Source organism: Mya arenaria, chromosome 13, assembly GCF_026914265.1.
Source record: "Mya arenaria isolate MELC-2E11 chromosome 13, ASM2691426v1".
Lineage (NCBI taxonomy): Eukaryota > Metazoa > Mollusca > Bivalvia > Myida > Myidae > Mya > Mya arenaria.
The window spans coordinates 39,319,713-39,338,221 of NC_069134.1; the positions used below are offsets into that span (position 1 = coordinate 39,319,713).

At 35.8% G+C, this 18,509-nt stretch overlaps 3 protein-coding genes across 3 annotated transcripts in view; 2 read left to right on the forward strand and 1 right to left on the reverse strand.

The window, feature by feature from the left end:
* Positions 1-433: 433 nt before the first annotated feature.
* Positions 434-4,290, reverse strand: LOC128214189 (protein mago nashi homolog 2). The gene is made up of 5 exons (XM_052920529.1): positions 4,185-4,290; positions 3,251-3,309; positions 2,257-2,367; positions 1,722-1,804; positions 434-1,184 (listed from the first exon to the last, which is right to left on the reverse strand). Exons 1-5 carry the CDS (start codon positions 4,276-4,278, stop codon positions 1,085-1,087), a joined length of 447 nt encoding a protein of 148 aa, XP_052776489.1. The 5' UTR covers positions 4,279-4,290; the 3' UTR covers positions 434-1,084.
* Positions 4,291-4,482: 192 nt separating this feature from the next.
* On the forward strand, positions 4,483-11,148 carry LOC128214201 (WD repeat domain-containing protein 83-like). Its single transcript, XM_052920543.1, has 7 exons — positions 4,483-4,651; positions 5,514-5,738; positions 6,060-6,172; positions 7,313-7,445; positions 7,848-7,956; positions 8,638-8,752; positions 9,161-11,148. The coding sequence occupies exons 1-7, from the start codon at positions 4,573-4,575 to the stop codon at positions 9,305-9,307; spliced, it is 921 nt and encodes a 306-aa protein (XP_052776503.1). The 5' UTR covers positions 4,483-4,572; the 3' UTR covers positions 9,308-11,148.
* A 6,496-nt stretch (positions 11,149-17,644) lies between these two features.
* LOC128215256 (annexin A6-like) overlaps positions 17,645-18,509 on the forward strand; it is a 32,450-nt gene continuing 31,585 nt past the window's right edge. The window contains exon 1 of the mRNA XM_052921964.1: positions 17,645-17,968. Within this exon, the coding sequence (XP_052777924.1) occupies positions 17,948-17,968 (21 nt within the window). The 5' untranslated portion in view covers positions 17,645-17,947. The remainder of the gene's footprint in view (positions 17,969-18,509) is intronic.

An 18,509-nucleotide genomic window follows, 5' to 3' on the forward strand; every position in this document is an offset into this window, starting at 1 on the left:
ACCCCCAAAAACAATAGGGGTCTTCTACTGGTCTGGCCCAACCCCCATGTCAAGTTTGAGGGCCATGGGTGCAGGCATTGTTGAGTTATCACTTGGACAAGCTTTAAAATTATTTTACCATTAAAGGTCACTGTGACCTTGACCTTTGACCCCCAAAATCAATAGGGGTCATCTACTGATCAGGCCCAACCTTCATGTGAAGTTTGATGACCATACGTCCAGGAATTGTTGAGTTATCACTCGGACAAGCTTTGGTCTACCGACGGACCGACGGACATGCCTGTGCAAAGCAATATACCCCTCTTCTTCGAAGGGGGGCATAATTAAGGATGTTATAAGGATAGAAAAATCTACCCACACCAAGATTTTTTTTCAATACATCTTTTTTGCTTGATAATGAAAAACCAATTTCATTGGAGATTTGACTAAACAATAGTGTTTATTTGTTTTATTTATCATAATCATGAAAATACACACCTTTCTTAAAAGTCTTATTTAAAGAATTAGTCTTTAATATCTCTTCTAATATGTCCATGTAGTTACTGCAAGACCTTCACCGTATACTTTTCTACTAAATAGTTTTATTTTTTTCTTCCAGACCTCCACGCTGTCAATGGTTTACTTTTTTACTTAACACTTCAATATTCTCACTGTAAGACTTTTCACGGTATACTTTTCTAGTGATCAGCTAACTAGGCAAAAACACTAATAAGAAAACAACTATGATTTAATTTTCATCTTCTTAAAAAAAAATGCTTGTTCCTATTTGTATGTACATGTATATAAAAATACAAGTATAGAATATTTGAACAAATCTTTAATGCTAAGCAGACAACATGATCCTGAATAATGAGGACTTTAGTTCCATGGACATGTACATTAAAGACGACATGTACATTCAGTGTATTTCAGTCTATAGATGAAAGCATTTCTGACAAAGATCTCAAACATGATTATGGTCCAAAATGAATGAACAAAATATACATGTACAAGTGACAAACATGAAATATGTCCAAAATGAAAGTAATCATAATGAAATGGAATTTAAGACATGAAATGAGTCCATAATGAACTTAGTGCACAGTTATATGGGCTTTATTTTAAAGTGCAGCCCAATCAGTGAGAAGACGAGGCATTTCAGGTCCTGGACCAGGTAGTAGAACGTCCTCAACCCCTCGGGGTCTCTGAAACAAACACAACATTGTTAATAGAATTAAAAGTAAAACGAACATTGGGCAAGAGGTGAAGCCTTTCTTAGTTAAAACATTATATATATTACACAATTGTGAAGAAAGTTTTGATAAATTACACTAAGTCAATCTCGTTGGCACAATGTTTCCTGAGAGAGTGGTCTTGTGTTGTGTGGAAAACCAGAGTACCCAAGAAAACCCACTTGTAAGGCTCAAACTCTCATGCCCCCAGATTGGGAATCGAACCTGGGCCACCTTGGTGAGAAGTGAGTGCGCTTACCACTGCACTAACCGGACAAACTCTTTTTATATTACTTCTTATATAAGGAAGCCCTTCTCATCACCATATCTGACTATCTGTACTGTAAACTATGCTATGCTGTCTTTTTTTCTTCAAAAAAAAAAAGACAAGCTAAAATAACATTTGTCGGATTTTATTTGGCTATGAGAAATAAAAGGAATGTCCTCTCCTTCTTTACCAGCTTTAAAATGCTTTATAAGTGTATTTATACTTGGTTGTGTGGGACTTACTTGCTCTGGTTTACATCGACGAGTGAGCCAATTTTAGATGTGGTGAATGAAATGTGTTCATCGCCAATTACAATCTCCAGTTCCTGCAACACACAAGCAATTAGCATAACATTTACCCTACAGATACAATCTTACATATGTACATGTATTTTAACCCAAAGCTAAAACTTTGTCAATCTCAGAGACCATACGTCTTAAATTTCAGATTTAAGTATTGACAAGGACAACTAAAAGTAAAACAAGAAGGATAACTAAAACTATTATACGGTGCATCTATGTAACTGTTGATACAAAAATATCTTGTGTCTGTAAACAAGGCAATTACTTTGCAACAAGCAACTGTTGATATTTTGTCACCTGTTTGAAACAATTAAATCATGGAACTTTGGACACATGCTGGTTAACGGAACATGAATATTTGAAAACCTTGTAAAACTCTTTTCAAACTCTCTGAACAAAATTATTAAAATGAAAGCATAAAGCCATTTTAGATAAACATTAAAAACAGTCATGACAGTGTATGTTAAACCCCTACCTGTCTGCCGATCCTGTCAGGAGGTGGCCACAGACCGTCATCTTCTTGCATGACCTCAGAGTCATCAATGATTCTCTTCAGTTCCTCCATAACAGACTTGTGAACAAACGCCTACAAAAAATTGTACAATGATTACAGAACATGTACTTGTAATGCACTTTCATAAAATACAACGATAAGAATCAGCTGGCTCCAATTTCTTGAACAAGTGTAAAAGGCTCATTATTTTATTCAATTTACAAAACAAGTAACTTAAAAGATGATATTACAAAACATTTTTGGGGGGTTATAATCTCAAATAAAATTTCCTCACAACTCTTTGAAGGATATAGTTACACAATTTGTATCCTGTTTTAAGAAAGAGACATAAGATTTTTTAAGATTGTTCTAGGAATTTGGGTTATGGTTCAAATTTAAGAGTAGGACAGACCAAATTGTAACAAATGTATGAAGAATGTTTTACCCACATTCTTTCCATCATATCACCTGATTTTTAAAGATGGGTTTTTAATTTTAGTGCATTTAACAATTTTCCTCCTAACAAGCTCCCTCAATAATTACATGACATGTTCATTTACAGTATACCCAAGTTGTATCAATAATCCCAAATACATTTGGTTAATGAGAATTATGAGGACTAACTGGCTAAACATACATCAGGGTACAAATTAAATACAAGACTGAATGTCTACACCAGAAAATCGATTCACACATGTCTTTATGATTGAAAAAAACCCAAAACAGTTTGGTTTAAATAGTTTATAAAAGCGAATTAATTCTCATCACTATCAGGCAACAGTTTTGGGCTTGACAAATTGAATTAATTCTACAATAATTAAAGAACAACCATTTGTTTCATACAATGCACAAATCAAACATTATAGTGAAAAAAACATAAATTTTGAACGAAATGTGGTATCTGTATTTGACTTTCTGTAGATCACAGTAATTTATCTTCACCTGAAAGTTAATGGTTACAATTTACATAACATACCTCTTTCCTGATCATTGTGTCATTTTTGTAGTTTGAATTGTTGGCATACCTTAACTTGCCTGCAAAATAAACAAGGAATTGGTTAAAAATCTGCAAGACACAGCTTTAAATTTGATATACATACGGATAAAAATAGGTAGAATTTGATGAATATTCTTCAAAGAATTGGATTGAATTACAACAATGGCCATAAATGTGTGGACAGATCGATCTGCCATAACTCAAGTCAACATAACTAAACAACCATATCAAAGGTAAATTTTACAGACCACTGCATGCAATACATGTTGAATGGTGGAGTGTAAGCTTATTTGTACTAGGGCATTGCCCATTCCGCGAGTGCTCTGATAAGCTTGTTAGTCATTTGAGGTATTTGGAGCACAGCGCACAGACAGAATGTAACCCTGGTTAGAGCTACCCTGGTTCTTTAACGTTCACCAGTGTATAGCACTTTCACATGTGACCCCCCTTTTACGTCCCTCCGGGAAGACTTAATATTTTTCAGAGGCGTGGGGTGAACGGAACCTGCGACCCCTGGATTGGCAGTAAAGTCTGTTACCACTGGACCACGGATCTGCCACACAATATGTTGAATGTCAGTCAGTATTATGACAGGTATTGTAAACAATTTACTCCACATATTCTTGATTCAAATGGTTGTCCAACCACCACAAGTTATTAACATAGTTGGGACACAACGAAGTTGCATTGTCCAATCAACAGAGTTCAATGATCAGAAATCCCCAATGAACTACTATGCCTGTCATTATACTGTTTGATAACATTCACTTTTTAACTTTTAAATTGTATTGTTCATTTCCATGCATGTTTTATCAACTGACCAAAACAAAATGCCGGCGAGTGTAATGACTGTATAATGCATCAATGAAACTACTATACTTTTACATAAATGGGTTCTTGGTTTAATACTGACCATCTGGACGGAATTCAAATTCCAGAAATTCGTGTCCAAATTTGCCTTTGTGACCAACATAATACCGCAAATAAAAGTCTGTGGACGCCGCCATTTTGAAGATTTTTTTATAACTCTCAGTTTCGCATCAAAGTTAATTTGAAACAGCTACCAATATTTTGCAGAATAAATATATTATAACATTTCCAATCGCATAATGCATTTAAAAATATTATCAAAGCCCATATTTTTTAATATGTGATTTTTTTCTCGTATAATATTAATTCGAACATGCTGCTATGGTCATGTCGAGCTGGCCTAAGATGGGAAAATTGAAACGTTCGAAAACGTTACACGTGAATTCGAAACCAAAATCTAGTGTTACAAAATAATTTCTTTATTCACTAAAATGGCCGACACATTACCAGTCAAATTAGTTTATTCTCAAATTTGCAAGCAAGGAGCTGTAAGAGCAGTCCGTTTTAATGGTAATGCACTTAAATTGTTTTGCAAACTTGGGGGCTGTGGTCGAGAGTGGTTAAGGTTCTTAGGGTTGACAGTTAGGATTTTTAAGACAGCACAACCTTGAAATAGCCTTAACCAGGTTTTTCCATTCAAATCCATAATCAGGGGAGTTAGAATGACTAATCAGGGGCGTAGCTGAGTGTACATAAATACGCAGTTTCGTAATGGAAGTTTTTATCATAAAAAAAATGAGTTTGAAATAAAAACCGAAGGGGGATAGGGGATGAAGGGGTTAATATGCTGTGCTGTCCATCAATGAACTAATTTTGATCTGCGCAATCCAAAATTGGCAGTAGCTAGCGGCTGATAATCATTTTTGATTAGGATTTTTCATGAATCTCTTGGTACTTGACAAACAGGGTAAAATTAAAAAATGTAAAATGTTGACATTTTTAAATTTTACTCTTTAAGTAGATTTTATTTCATAAATATGGTCCAAGACATACATGAAATTCCTTGAAAAAAAAAGAAAAAAGATTCCTTTAAAGCACAAACTAACAAACCTGCATTCACAATTTCTGAGTTGTCAAAATCCTGTTTGTGTGCACAGTGCACTTGCAAACAGGACAACCTAACAAGAAGTATGAAACAAAAACAAGAACAAATGTATGTAATATATTCAGGAAGGGGCCTAGCCACAATTTAAACACATGTTAAGGTTACCTTTTTTTAACATTTGGACTTTGTAATTCTGACACCGGCATGGCCAGTAACTCGGCAAGCTTTGTAACTGGCTTCCACACTTGCCCTCGGGTCAGAATTTCCTTTTCAAACTGGAAACACACGTTATTATTTGCATTTGTCATGAATGTACCAATATTTCAGTGGATGGCACCTACTGCCTGACATGTGGAAGTGACAAAAGTGTAAAACTATGGAACCCTCACCGCAAGCTGCTCTTGAAGTCCTACATGGGTCATGGGTTTGAAGTGCTTGATGCCCAGAGCTCGAGTGATAACAGCCAGATCTGTTCATGCAGCATGGACAAGACTGTCATGGTGTTTGATGTGGCTTCAGGAAAGTCTTTGCGGAAATACAGGGGACATGCAGGTATGTAAAGCAGTTTATCCAAACACCTTTTTATATGTTAGGCCTGTGTGTAAATTTTTGGTTTAATACGTTCTGGTTCAATATTTCTCATTTGTAATACAGACATAATCACTTTGTCAGTTGAATTAGTTTGACCAGAATATTGTTTTGATTTTATTGACTCTTAACTTAACTAAAATGAATTATGAGATATAATGATGGTCTTCTAAATTGTGTACAATAGCTATGTTTTAATATATGTGTCAGCTTTTGGATTATTTTTTTTCAACTATTAAATTTAACATACTCCCAATTTTTTTAAACAGTTTTTTTTTCATGCAGGAATTGTAAACTGTGTAAGGTTCAATGAAGAGTCATCACTGGTGCTGTCTGGGTCCATTGACAGCACTGTCAAGATCTTTGACCTCAAATCTAGGAAAATGGAACCTGTACAGGTATGAACTAGTACAAGCTTCTTAGACTTCTCCTCTCTTAATAATATAATGCTCCCAGGTATTGCAACAATTCAATAACATATAGGACATTTCATGCAATCTGCAGTTAGTTATGTGCTTACTTTTTAGTGCTGATAGAATTAAGTTTAAAAAAAGAAAGTTTTAACAATTTTCTATAATTTAAATAATTTCCAGGTCACCAGTTCATTGTTATGTTTTGTTATGTTATGTACATGTTTGTTTGTTTTTTTATGACGGAAAATAGCTCATTAAGCTAATGTTTCTTGTTATCATATGGCAGATTTCATGCTAAAATGGGACAGAATCGATTTTGAGTAACATTAACACATTTTTAGACCTAAAAAACTTTATGATCGGGAATGACCAATTTCTTGTTACATGCAATACTGTTTTTATCCGACACGTAGTCTTTGTTTTCAGTGATTTGATAAAGGTGTGTTTAGGCTTAAAACAGTTAGCAGTGGATCATGTCTGCTAATGTTACACAACAATTCGAGGACAGATTACCGTAACGTTATCACCATGCGCAATTACCGAAAATTTAAGTATATTACGAACGAAATGCAATCATTTTAGATATATTATTGTTTTAATTAACATTTCTTGCAAACATTATTCAACAGACAAGAATAAAATACTTACCAGATGTTACTGAAAAGCATCCTCAAAAAAGTGGTATATTGGTACCGGGAAGATTTTCTGTCTTTTTTGTCCTAAATATCGGCATATTTTTACATTTTTTTACCTTATTTAACACAATATTTTCATTATTTTAATACAAATCACTTCTATTAGGTGTTCTTATTGGGTTGGGAAAGGCAATTGCTGTATATATGACGTTGACATGCAATAACAATAAATGAAAGCAAATGGGCCAAATAATTGCCTTTTTTGTGAAATCTGCCATATACCTAACTTTAGATTAAGATACTGTTATCTTGACTTCTAAGGTTTTCAATTTTCTTGTGAAATTGAATTTAAAGCTACCTATGATGGTAAATGGGAGTATAAAAACGTGAAACTATATGTTGACATCATACAGTTGACATCATACATTTGACATACAATGTACTTAAAACCTTTGATCAGCAAATTATTCTGACATCCACATTTCCTTAGGTTCTGGATGAGGCCAAGGACAGTGTCACTTGCATTCAGGTGTCAGACCATGAGATCCTGACAGGCTCAGCAGATGGAAGAATCAGGCGATATGATCTCAGGGTGGGAAAGCTGTGTACAGATCTTATTGGAAGTTAGTGAACACGCAACAATTAAGTTAAATTTTGGTCTTGACTCATTGTAGCGACAGACTTTTAGATTTCTGCTGTATATTCTCAAGATCTACAAACACACAGTTATTGGAAGCTTTTATCAAAGCAAAGTTGCTTTCTGTCTTTTTTTCTGTTTGTTTTACTTTCATTAAATGAGAGAGCGTGCATAATCAATATCTTGTGTTTTATTAAACTAACTTATTGTATTGATCAAAGAGATGTTTTTTTAAAAAGTCTATTTTCTTTTGATTATTTAGTGTGACTACAATTTGGACATTTTTGTCAGTCTTTTTAGAGGTTCTGAGACTATATGAATAAGCTGAATGCTATTTTGATAATTAAATAGAATAAATTATAAATAATTTGTTGTCCACATCTTGTAGAATCCGTGACAAGTGTAACATTTACCCGTGACAGCCAGTGTGTGTTAGTCTCCACCCTGGACAGCAGCCTCAAACTCATTGACAAGGGCACAGGGGAGATGCTTAATGAGTAGGTTACTTTGTTTGCCTTTAAAGCTGCACTCTCACAGTTGCTGACTGTTTTGACATTTTTTTTGTCTCAGAATCAGCTGATTTTGGCATCATTGCCTTCAGTTTAGTCATTTATGAAAATTCACAATAGAAGAGACCTCAATTGCCTTAAAATTTCAATTTTCTTAAAGCATTAGTAACTCTTTTAGCAATAAAACATCAATTTTCAACCATAAATATAAAAAAACTGTGAATTTATCTTTAGTCAGCCGCTCATTCCAAGAAAAAAAGAGGTCAAAACGGTCAATCTGTGAGAGGTGCAGCTTTAATCAACACCTATTTGCTTATTAATACATACGTAGAACTGACAGACACTTGTGTTTAATGGCTTAATAGCAGTGTATTCTTTTAATTCTAACAACTTGACAACTTTATCTTTCAAAAAAGCGTAAGGGTCCCAATTCAGGGGCAGCATTAGCACATCACAAAGATATAAATACTGGTAGTTGTTAGCAAGTGTTCACAATGGGTTCGGCTTTTATGAATATATAAATATGGTCACATATTAAATATTAAGTAGAACTATTTGTTACATATTTAATTGTCTGGTTTTGATAAAAATAATGTTATTGTACCATAGGAGCTGTGTTAAATGTTAACTTGTTTACATGCAATTGAATGAAGACATATAATTCTGCAGGTATGTCGGTCACAAGAACACAGATTGCAGAATAGACAGTTGTCTCAATGCCAAGGACACCCATGTATTTAGTGGATCCGAGGATGGCTCTGTGTATATCTGGGATCTTATTGAGGTAATATATATATAATTATAATATCACTGATGGTAATGATGCGAAAAACAAATACGAGTATATTTAAAATCAAAACATATTTTAAACTCAATTTATAATTTTACACACAGTCTGCATAATGTTTAAATTCTTATAACTGATCTTGTTGTGTTGAATTCTTATTTTTTATTAGGCTATATGTAAGAACATTATTGTCATCATCTGTATTGTGGTAAATTTATCTTCTATATAAAGCTTTAATGGTTTTAAACAACATAATTTTTTTAAATAAAAATAATTATTTGACCAACTGACTATAAAAAACGGCCGCCGCGTATTTGGTAGGTAGGGTCGGGTAACCCGAACCAAATGTATTTTTTTTATCGGCCTAAGCCATTATACAATTTCTTGACCTCATGTTTGTTTCAGGGTAAGGTCGTCCACCACCTACCTCATGAGGGTCAGAAGGTCGTGCACTCGTTGACCTTTCACCCCTCTGACAACTGTCTTGTCACGGCGGCAGGGGACTCTATGTACGTCTGGAAGTCCAAGTATGCTCCCAGCATCGACACATGAGCTGACCAAATCTCTGGTGTAAGAAGACTTGAAAAATGAAAATATACCTGGATGAAATGGAGAAGCCATGAAATGTTCATGAGCTGTGGTCCTGCGGATGTGGTTATGAATGGACTATGTTTTGTGCAAAGATAGAGTCTCAGTTCATGGCTTGAACAGCAAATCATACCCTTTTTGGTCAGAAAATCCAGTCCATTCTTTTGAAAACATGAGACAAACACTGCGGTATAGGGATCGGAGACTGTGTATCTTTCACTGCAAGAAATATTGTGGACCAAGAAGCCAAGTTTAATTGTGAGAGAACTGATAATTATCCTCGCTGAAACTCAGAGCCAATGAGTACATATTAATTCACAGAATGTACATTCTACCTACCTACCTTGTCTACCTTGTGTCTTCTAGGGAAATGTTTAGCCATTTAGGCTAGTTGATCCCTTTAGACTACTTCTGTGCAAATCTCCACTCCGGTCTGATTGTTTATTAATGAAAATATTGATGAATTCACTCCGGTTTGATTGTTTATTAATGAAAATATTGATGAATTCACTCCGGTCTGATTGTTTACTGATGAAAATATTGATGAATTCACTCCGGTCTGATTGTTTACTGATGAATTTTTTGATGATTTTAATACATATCACTTAGATCAAAACGTTTGTGTGCCCATAACTTATCCAGTTGTGATTTAAAACTGTTCACGGTGCTGCATGTAACAACATTTTGTGGAAGGCCGTTCCAAGTGGATATAGTACGATGTCCGAAAGAATTTAATCAAATAGACTTGTGAGCTTTAGGCTTTGCAAGCTTCAAACAGTGACCTCTTGTTCCACTATTGTCCGCAAAATTGAAAAATACACTTGCATTGATATCATCAACTTGGTGAATAATTTTGAAAACTTGTATCATATCAAATCTTTTTCTACGGTAGTCCAATAGTGGGAGATTCAAAACCAGATGGCTCGATATCGCTTGGCTCCATTTCCTCGTTGGCTGGAACTTGATGTAAGAATCAATTTTGTTTAACTCTTTGTAAGCATTACCGCTTGGCTCAATATTCGCGATGCTAGAATTATTTTTGCTGGTCCCTGGGATATCAAGCAAACAGGTTTCGACTGTAGTTATTAGTAAATGGACATACTCTCCAATACATGTATTATGAAGTATTCAAGAATCTGGTATTCTGAATATCTAGTTATTTAGGTTGGTATCATAAGTAAAAGATTTAAGTGCAACCAGTGAAAGTACATGTAGTCCAAGGAAAAAATTGACAACACATTAGACCTAAGATTTTGCTAGAATTTGATATTCTTGCATTAAGTCAAGTCTTTTTAAGCACTTGACCAGTGCTGGAAAATCAAGCTTCCACCCAGCTTGAAAGGCGAAAGATGAGTTACGCGCTACAACAATCTAATTTTGAATATTTAGTGTTTACAAAAATAAGATTACATGTAATTCAATTTTGACGTTTCAAAATAGCAAAATAAAAAAAAGTTGTTTTTTTTAGTAGGATGAAAACATTTAAAAGTTATTAGATCTTTGTATAAATGTGGTCATTAGAACACTTGATACTCATATTCCTAGGCCTCTACAAGGTTCCAGTTTTTTCAAAATAATTTCAGTAGAAACTTGATAACTCAACTCTTTTTTCCATTCAGCAAGATATTTTATAAGCTTCAAAGCTTCCTTTTCAATCATGTCATGATTGTATTGTTATGTGCTTATATCACTTGTTTCCTTTTCATGTATTAATAATTATTGAAACAGTAAACTCTTTGATTATGCTCAAACATTGTATATATATCTGGAAACTGAAAATGTTATACTGAAATAAACATTGTTAAAACCAACTATTTTTATTCCTCTTTGCAGCCTTCCATTGATGAAAATAAAAGCTTGAATTAAGCTTAAGACCAAAATAAAATGTATGATATCTTGTCAAAGTCACGAGGATTCTTAAGTTCAGGATTAATCTTAAATTCAGATTGAGAGCTTTAACTTCAGACTATTGCACAGTTGTAAAGATTGTCTTCTATGTCCCCAAAGGGCGGCATATAATAATCAGACCGTCCGTCCGTCCATCTCCGCGGTTTCCGATCAATAACTGAAGGGCGCTGTAGCCCTTGGACCTCAAACTTGGTAGGCAGTTTTGTAATGAACAGCAGAGGAGCCTTATGAATTTTGTTGGCAGGGTACCAAAGGTCATGATGACAACAAGTTAAAATTCCGTTTCTGATCAATAACTAAAGAACGATTATGCCCAGGAACCTTAAACTTGATAGATAGGCAGCTTCGTAATGATTAGCAGATGAAGCCTATTAATTTTGAGGTCAGTGTGTCAAAGGTCAAGGTCATGGTTACCTCGAGCTGAAAATTCGTTTCCGATAAAAAACTGAAGAACACTTCTACCCAGATACCTCACACACGGTTGGCAAGTTGGTAATGATCAGAAGATAATCCTTTAACTTTTTTGAGGTCACTAGGTCAGTGTTGACTACGAGCTGAAAATTCGTTTCCAATTAATAACTGAAAAAGACCGAGTGACCTTAAACCTGTTAGGCATGCTGGTAATGACCAGCAGATAAATCTTATTGATTTTTGGACAAGCGGGTCAAATGTCAAGGTTGTTGTGACCTTTTGCCAAAAATCCGTTTAAATTCAATAACTGAAGAACACTAAATTCCTGAGATGAGTTGACATCCACTCCATCTTGCAGTGACCTATCATTTCCATGTACATATATTGCTCTGTAAAATGTGTAAGATCAATATTTTCATGTCAATATGTTACATTATGAATTATGTTTTGTATTCTGTTACGAAATCTTTGTTTCCATAGCAACCATTTGCACATTCTGAAAATACAGTAATTATATTCACTAAGAAATAATGCACTTCCATAATTGAATTAATGAGCACAAGTTAAGATCCGAATAGGAAAACAACATTTCTTCTTGCACAACTAATTTCACTTGATTTTATAGTAGGGTAATAACTGTTTGTTTTACAAAGATCAGATAAGGTTCATAATAATAAAATTAGTTGGTATTTGATAACCTAACGTGTTTTACAGGTACCTGGTTGCACAGCATTTTCTAGAGAGCGAAAGTGTTAAATAAATACGTTAATTGTCTGAATATTGTTCTACCATTAAACGACTGTGACGTTTCATCTGTTCAGAAACAGTTACACATTCGGCTAACATTCTATCATCGGTGTGTCATATATGCAACACATCAATTATGTGAGACGTTTTGGGTGTGTAACCTTATAATTACCCTTAAACGCATGGTAACGCAATTTTACACCTCGAGATATCATAGCTTCATAGATACGGATATTTACGCATTCTCAATAGCTTCATAGATACGGATATTTACGCATTATCGATAGCTTCATAGATACGGATATTTACGCATTATCGATAGCTTCATGAACACGGATGTTGACGCATTATCGATAGCTTCATATACACGGATATTTACGCATAATCGATAGCTTCATAAATACGGATATTTACGCATTATCGATAGCTTCATAGATACGGATATTTACGCATTATCGATAGCTTCAAAGATACGGATATTGACGCATTATCGATAGCTTCATAGATACGGATATTGACGCATTATCGATAGCTTCATAAATACGGATGTTTACGCACTTGTTATGTAGGGTCATTTATTTTCATACCTGTTGCTTGTTTATTATCCATAAATGCATTTTTATGAAGTATAAACATCGATAAATACTAAAACATGGCCTGATAAGGCTTTGTTTGACATGAAATAAAGGGTTAAACTCGCACCTGGGCCTTGCCCACTCAGCGAGTGCTCCGATAAGATTGTTAGTCATTTTAGATTTTTTAGGCATAGTGCACAGACAGAATGTAACTCTGATTATAGCAACCCTGGTTCTTTAACGTGCAACAGTGTAATCACTGTCACACGAGATCCCCATTTAACGTACCTCTCGTTAGACGATTCGTAATTTTCAGTGGTGCGGCGGGGAATCGAACTTGCGACCCCTGCATTGACAGTCAAGTGTGTTACTAGACCACGGAGACGTCGATTAAGGACATGGTTATATTTTTAGCCAAATGATCTGCTGACCAATTTTTTTAAAATGTAAATGGGAAGCTGCAGATATACTATGTAATAGTTAGATGACATGAAGTAATATTCTAATGATTAAGAATGGGCGGAGTGATTTTAGCGAACGAGCTCTTTCAATCATTTAAATATTTCTTCAGGTCATCTAACTGTCTTAGAATACGACGTCATTAGCTGACACATTGACACGCAAAATCTGACACAGGAAGTGTGTATCGGATGATTGGCAGTAGGCTGACCTTTAAACACCCGCGAAAGTTTAAATTCTGAATGATTCAGCCTAGTTCTTAATGATGGCATATCTGATATTTCATTGGCTGAACATGTAGGTTGTATTCTAACAATTGTCTAAAAAATAAACAGGAAAAAATGACGTCATTTTCAGAAAAACGTCCGAAAACTACTACTGTCGAACTAGAAATTTACCCCATATGTACACCTGGGGCATACAAAACAAAGACAAATTATTTTATTCAAGTCCTGCTAATTGTTATTTTTCATAAACGACAAAGAGCTGAAGTCTACTGTCTTTGATATATCACCGAGATCTACTTCCCTACCCTACTAATATGCTTTTGAATTGGTCTTCATTTAATATGCATTTATGTATTGCTCAACGTCAAGGTACTAAGTCACAGGCCGGGTCGAACTCGTATGGATGAAGGGAAAACGTAACACAAGCTTTGAATGAAAATAGGGCATTTATTAATGCCATAAAAGTGTTTTTACGAAATATCGTAAAATAAAACATAAGTGTCAATAGCATGTGTATAATAACATTTCCCGAAATACATATCTGGGTGGAAAATATCATTTTTCTGAGGTATGTGCACAGTGGGCGTTTTATTTCCCGAACGGGTTATTTTCTCCAATGTCATGATATTTAAGCAGACTTCATGAAACAATTAAACTGCATATGCATACTAATATTTGTTTCTCGATAATGGCATGCCATTAAGCGTATTAAGTTGGTTCTATATATTCAAAGCATATCACCATGGTTACTGTAATTTGTTCTTTGTATCGCACTGTGAGATACGAACTCATAAAATGGAACAACGCCCATAATAATGAAAGCAAAACTGATGTTGTATGATCATATCTACTCTTTATTATGAGGTATTCATTTAAGCCCGGATTATTGCTCAAGTTTAAGGTGAACTATGGTTATAGTGCTTAAACATCAATGCAATCATTTACATAATTATGAATACGTATAAGTTATCGCCTTGTTACGCCATGTGAAACAATATTACAGTAATGTGTGGTTGTTCCAATTTGACATATATGCCTCCGACTTCTTCCGACATATTACGACACATTATGGTCTATTAAAATTACTTAATAAACGCATATATGTACTCACTGCTATTCATTTCAATAAGTTTTTTAGGTAAGCGTCTTTGCTCGGCCATAATGATTGAGTTAACGCGTTTGCTCGGCCAGAATGTTGGAGTTATCGCCTTAGTTATTGTCTTTGCTCGGCCATCGGTCATATTGTTGGCGTTATCGCCTTTTCTCGGTCATGATGTTGGAGTTATCGCCCCTGCTCGGTCATAATGTTGGAGTTATCGCTTTTGCTGGGTCATAATGTTGGAGTTATCGCCCCTGCTCGTTCATAATGTTGGAGTTATCGCCTTTGCTCGGTCATAATGTTGGGGCTAATCGCCATTGCTCGATCATAATGCTGGGGAGTACCGCCTTTGCTCGACCATAATGTTGATCGGTTGTAATTGTCTTTGCTCGGCCATCGGTCATATTGTTGGAGTTATTGCCCAAGCTCGGTCATTATGTTGGAGTAAACGCTTCTTTTCGGTCATAAGGTTTGAGTTATCACCTCTGCTCGGTCATAAAGTTGGAGTTATCGCATCTGCTCGGTCATTATGTAGGAGTTACCGCCCTTCTCGGTCATAATGCTAGAGTTATCGTCTCTGCTCGGTCATAAGGTTGGAGGTATCGCCTTTGCTCGGTCATAATGATGCCAGGGTTACCGCCTATGCTCGGCTATGATGGTGGAGTTATCACCTTTGCTCGACCATAATGGTTGAGTTACCGCCTTTGCTCGGCTAAATGGCTGAGTTATCACATCTGCTCGGTCATAAGGTTGGATGTATCGCCTTTGCTCGGTCATAATGATGCCGGGATTACCGCCTATGCTCGGCTATAATGGTGGAGTTATCGCCTTAGCTCGGCCAAAATGGTGGAGTTATCGCCTTTGCTCGGCCATAATGGTGGAGTTACCACCTTTGCTCGGCCATAATGGTGGAGTTACCGCCTTTGCTCGGTCATAAGGTTGGAGCTATCACCTTTGCTCGGTCATAATGATGCCGGGGTAACCGCCTTTTCTCGGCCATAATGGTGGAGTTGCCACTTTTGCTCGGCCATAATGGTTGAGTTAACGCCTTTGCTCGGCCATTATGGTTGAGTAATCGCATCTGCTCGGCCATGCGGTTGGATTTATCAGCTTTGCTCGATCAAGCTGTTGGAGTTATAAGCTTTGCTCGATCATGCTTTTAGAGTTACCGTCGTTAAGTAGATCAGCTATTGGGACTATGGTTGTGGAGCGTTCAGTGAGCAATTGGATAAAAAATATAACATACATGTATCTGGTATATCACTGATTTATCACTGCCTGGTCTCGAAGCAGATTTTTAAGTCATTGATTATAATCCCACCATGACTACATCGTGTGCTTTAGTAACCAAGTTTTCATCTCATAGACGATCACGACTTAAGAACACACGAGTTTGCATAGTCAACGGGGCTGGGTTTACCATTTCAGAATGTAATAATTAAAGCTGCATTCTCACAGATTGATAGTTTTGACATTTGTTTAAGTTTTTGTCTAAGAATCAGCTTATTTTGGTATCAATGCCTTCAATGCAGTCATATAAGATAACTCACAATAGAACACATCTCAACTGTTTGGAAAACATGTCGACAAGTCGTTAGTAACGCTTTTCGCCATAAAACATAAAACATTTTACTCACATAAATGTGAACAACTGCGATTTGCTCTTTAATCATTATTCTTACTTCACTGGTTTCCATACACTAACGCAAAAATGATAGGCTCATTTCACGGCCTCTAAACGCCAGCTCCACCACTTAACGGTGGTGCAAAGAAAAAGAGCTGTCGACACTTCCGTGGTGGAGCTGTGCCCTATGTTTACATGAACAAACGTGAGTATGATTTATATTTTATTTGATAATTTATTTAACGGACATATTTCGAAAATCGGAGAATGTGGTACCGTGTATATACTTATAATTATATTGTAAAATTAACAGCACCTAGCCATTTGTTTTCGAAATAGTTTTCAGTAAGGTTAAGGTAGTTCGCGTAGAGTTTTGTTTCCGCAAGTAGTATGCATAACCAGCATAATGTTCAATGAATGATAAACATAGCAACTGTTGTATTCCAAAAGCGTTTACTTTTTATATTACTTCAAGCGCAAAACATACTCGATAGCGCCACCACTAGGGCAACAGCGCCACCACTTTTATAAATTTGTGCATTTTTCCTTTTTAAGAAGTGCTTATCAGTTTTGTTGTGTTCCGGCATAGGTACTATACATAACAGTTATGTTTGCATGCGTGAGAATGTTTTCACGGGGTGTGTAAGCACCGAAATGTACTTGCTATGCAATCAGATCTCAAAATATGCACAAGTCTGATGCGGGAGAAAAGCTCCTGACACCACAGTTTACACAATATTGAAACGAAATAGTAACCAGCCTACAGTAGAAGTGTTCTTACACGGTACCACATTCTCCGATTTTCGAAATATGTCCGTTAAATGAAATTATCAAATAAAATATAAATCATACTCACGTTTGTTCATGTGAACATAGGGCACAGCTCCACCACGGAAGTGTCGACAGCTCTTTTTCTTTGCACCACCGTAAAGTGGTGGAGCTGGCGTTTAGAGGCCGTGCATTTGAAGATAAAAATAAAAAAAGTCACCAAAGCGGTCAATCTGCGAGAGTGCAGCTTTAAACGGTAGCAAAACCTCCAATCATTAATTACGGTTAATGAATTAGAATCAACACATATTACACGTACGTCGCCATCATAGTATAGATTACATATATATATGATGTCAGATGATGGATTAGGTTAAAATGATACTCGTCGTTAATTCGTCATTCGTTAATTAATATACGGTCTAGCACGCAAAACATCCCGAAAGCCGCGCAGTAAATTAGACGGGGGAATTCTTAAATTTCGCCAATGGCGCCATCAGAAAAAAACAACAACTTGTTTCAGTGTCATGTGCCTTCAGTATCAAATAGCAACAAATAACCAGGAAGCTTAAGATAAACATCCCTTGCCCTGTTAGTACAATCCCGTGCTGGTCACAGCGCGGAATCAATATCTACTGTGAACTATATCAAGGCCATCACATACACGTCATTTCTCGTGAGGAGTGAAGAGTTGATTATAATCTAAGGAAGTGAATCGCGACAACTTTAGGTGTGTTAAATACATTTATACGGTGGCGTAACTTCATTTCACAATCAACAACCAACATGGCTGCATCTTATACACAGGTATGCGATTTTATAATTTATTTACATGATTTTAGCATGAGCTGGTTTAGATTGATCTACCTCCGAATCGGATTTAATACATTATATATGTACACAGAAAATATGAAAACTATATACATATTAACTTCATCAACATAACATTTTGTATCTTCAAGTTTTTACATGTTAAAATGTGATAATTGAATTTCATTACAAGGCCGATGTATTTATATAGCATACATGTATATTCTTTGCGGTGTGTTTACTTTATACTGGTAGTTAATCGCAGCTCTTATATAAATTGAAATCATATTGCTTGATACGTGCATTAAGACTTAGTATTGCAAATTATAAATTTAACCTTGGGGTAATATCTAAACCATATCTGAATCTTTCGTTGGCGTAATCTTAAAAGTTATAATGGACTGTATACCATGCTGGTACTGACTATTTATCTGAATAGATCGATACATATTTGTATAAAAGCGAGCACTGCTTGAGCTCTGGCCATTTCCTGGCCTGAGCGTGACCCTCCACTCCGGACAAGTCCAGGACCATCAAC

Coding starts and splice junctions, on each gene's coding strand:
- LOC128214189 (XM_052920529.1), bottom strand. CDS start 4,278: ATGGCGGCGTCCACAGACTTTTATTTGCGGTATTATGTTGGTCACAAA. Junction 3,310..4,184: donor ATTTGAATTCCGTCCAGATG/GTCAGTATTAAA, acceptor TTTATTTTGCAG/GCAAGTTAAGGTATGCCAAC. Junction 2,368..3,250: donor ACACAATGATCAGGAAAGAG/GTATGTTATGTA, acceptor AATTTTTTGTAG/GCGTTTGTTCACAAGTCTGT.
- LOC128214201 (XM_052920543.1), top strand. CDS start 4,573: ATGGCCGACACATTACCAGTCAAATTAGTTTATTCTCAAATTTGCAAG. Junction 5,739..6,059: donor GAAATACAGGGGACATGCAG/GTATGTAAAGCA, acceptor TTTTTCATGCAG/GAATTGTAAACTGTGTAAGG. Junction 7,957..8,637: donor ACAGGGGAGATGCTTAATGA/GTAGGTTACTTT, acceptor ATAATTCTGCAG/GTATGTCGGTCACAAGAACA.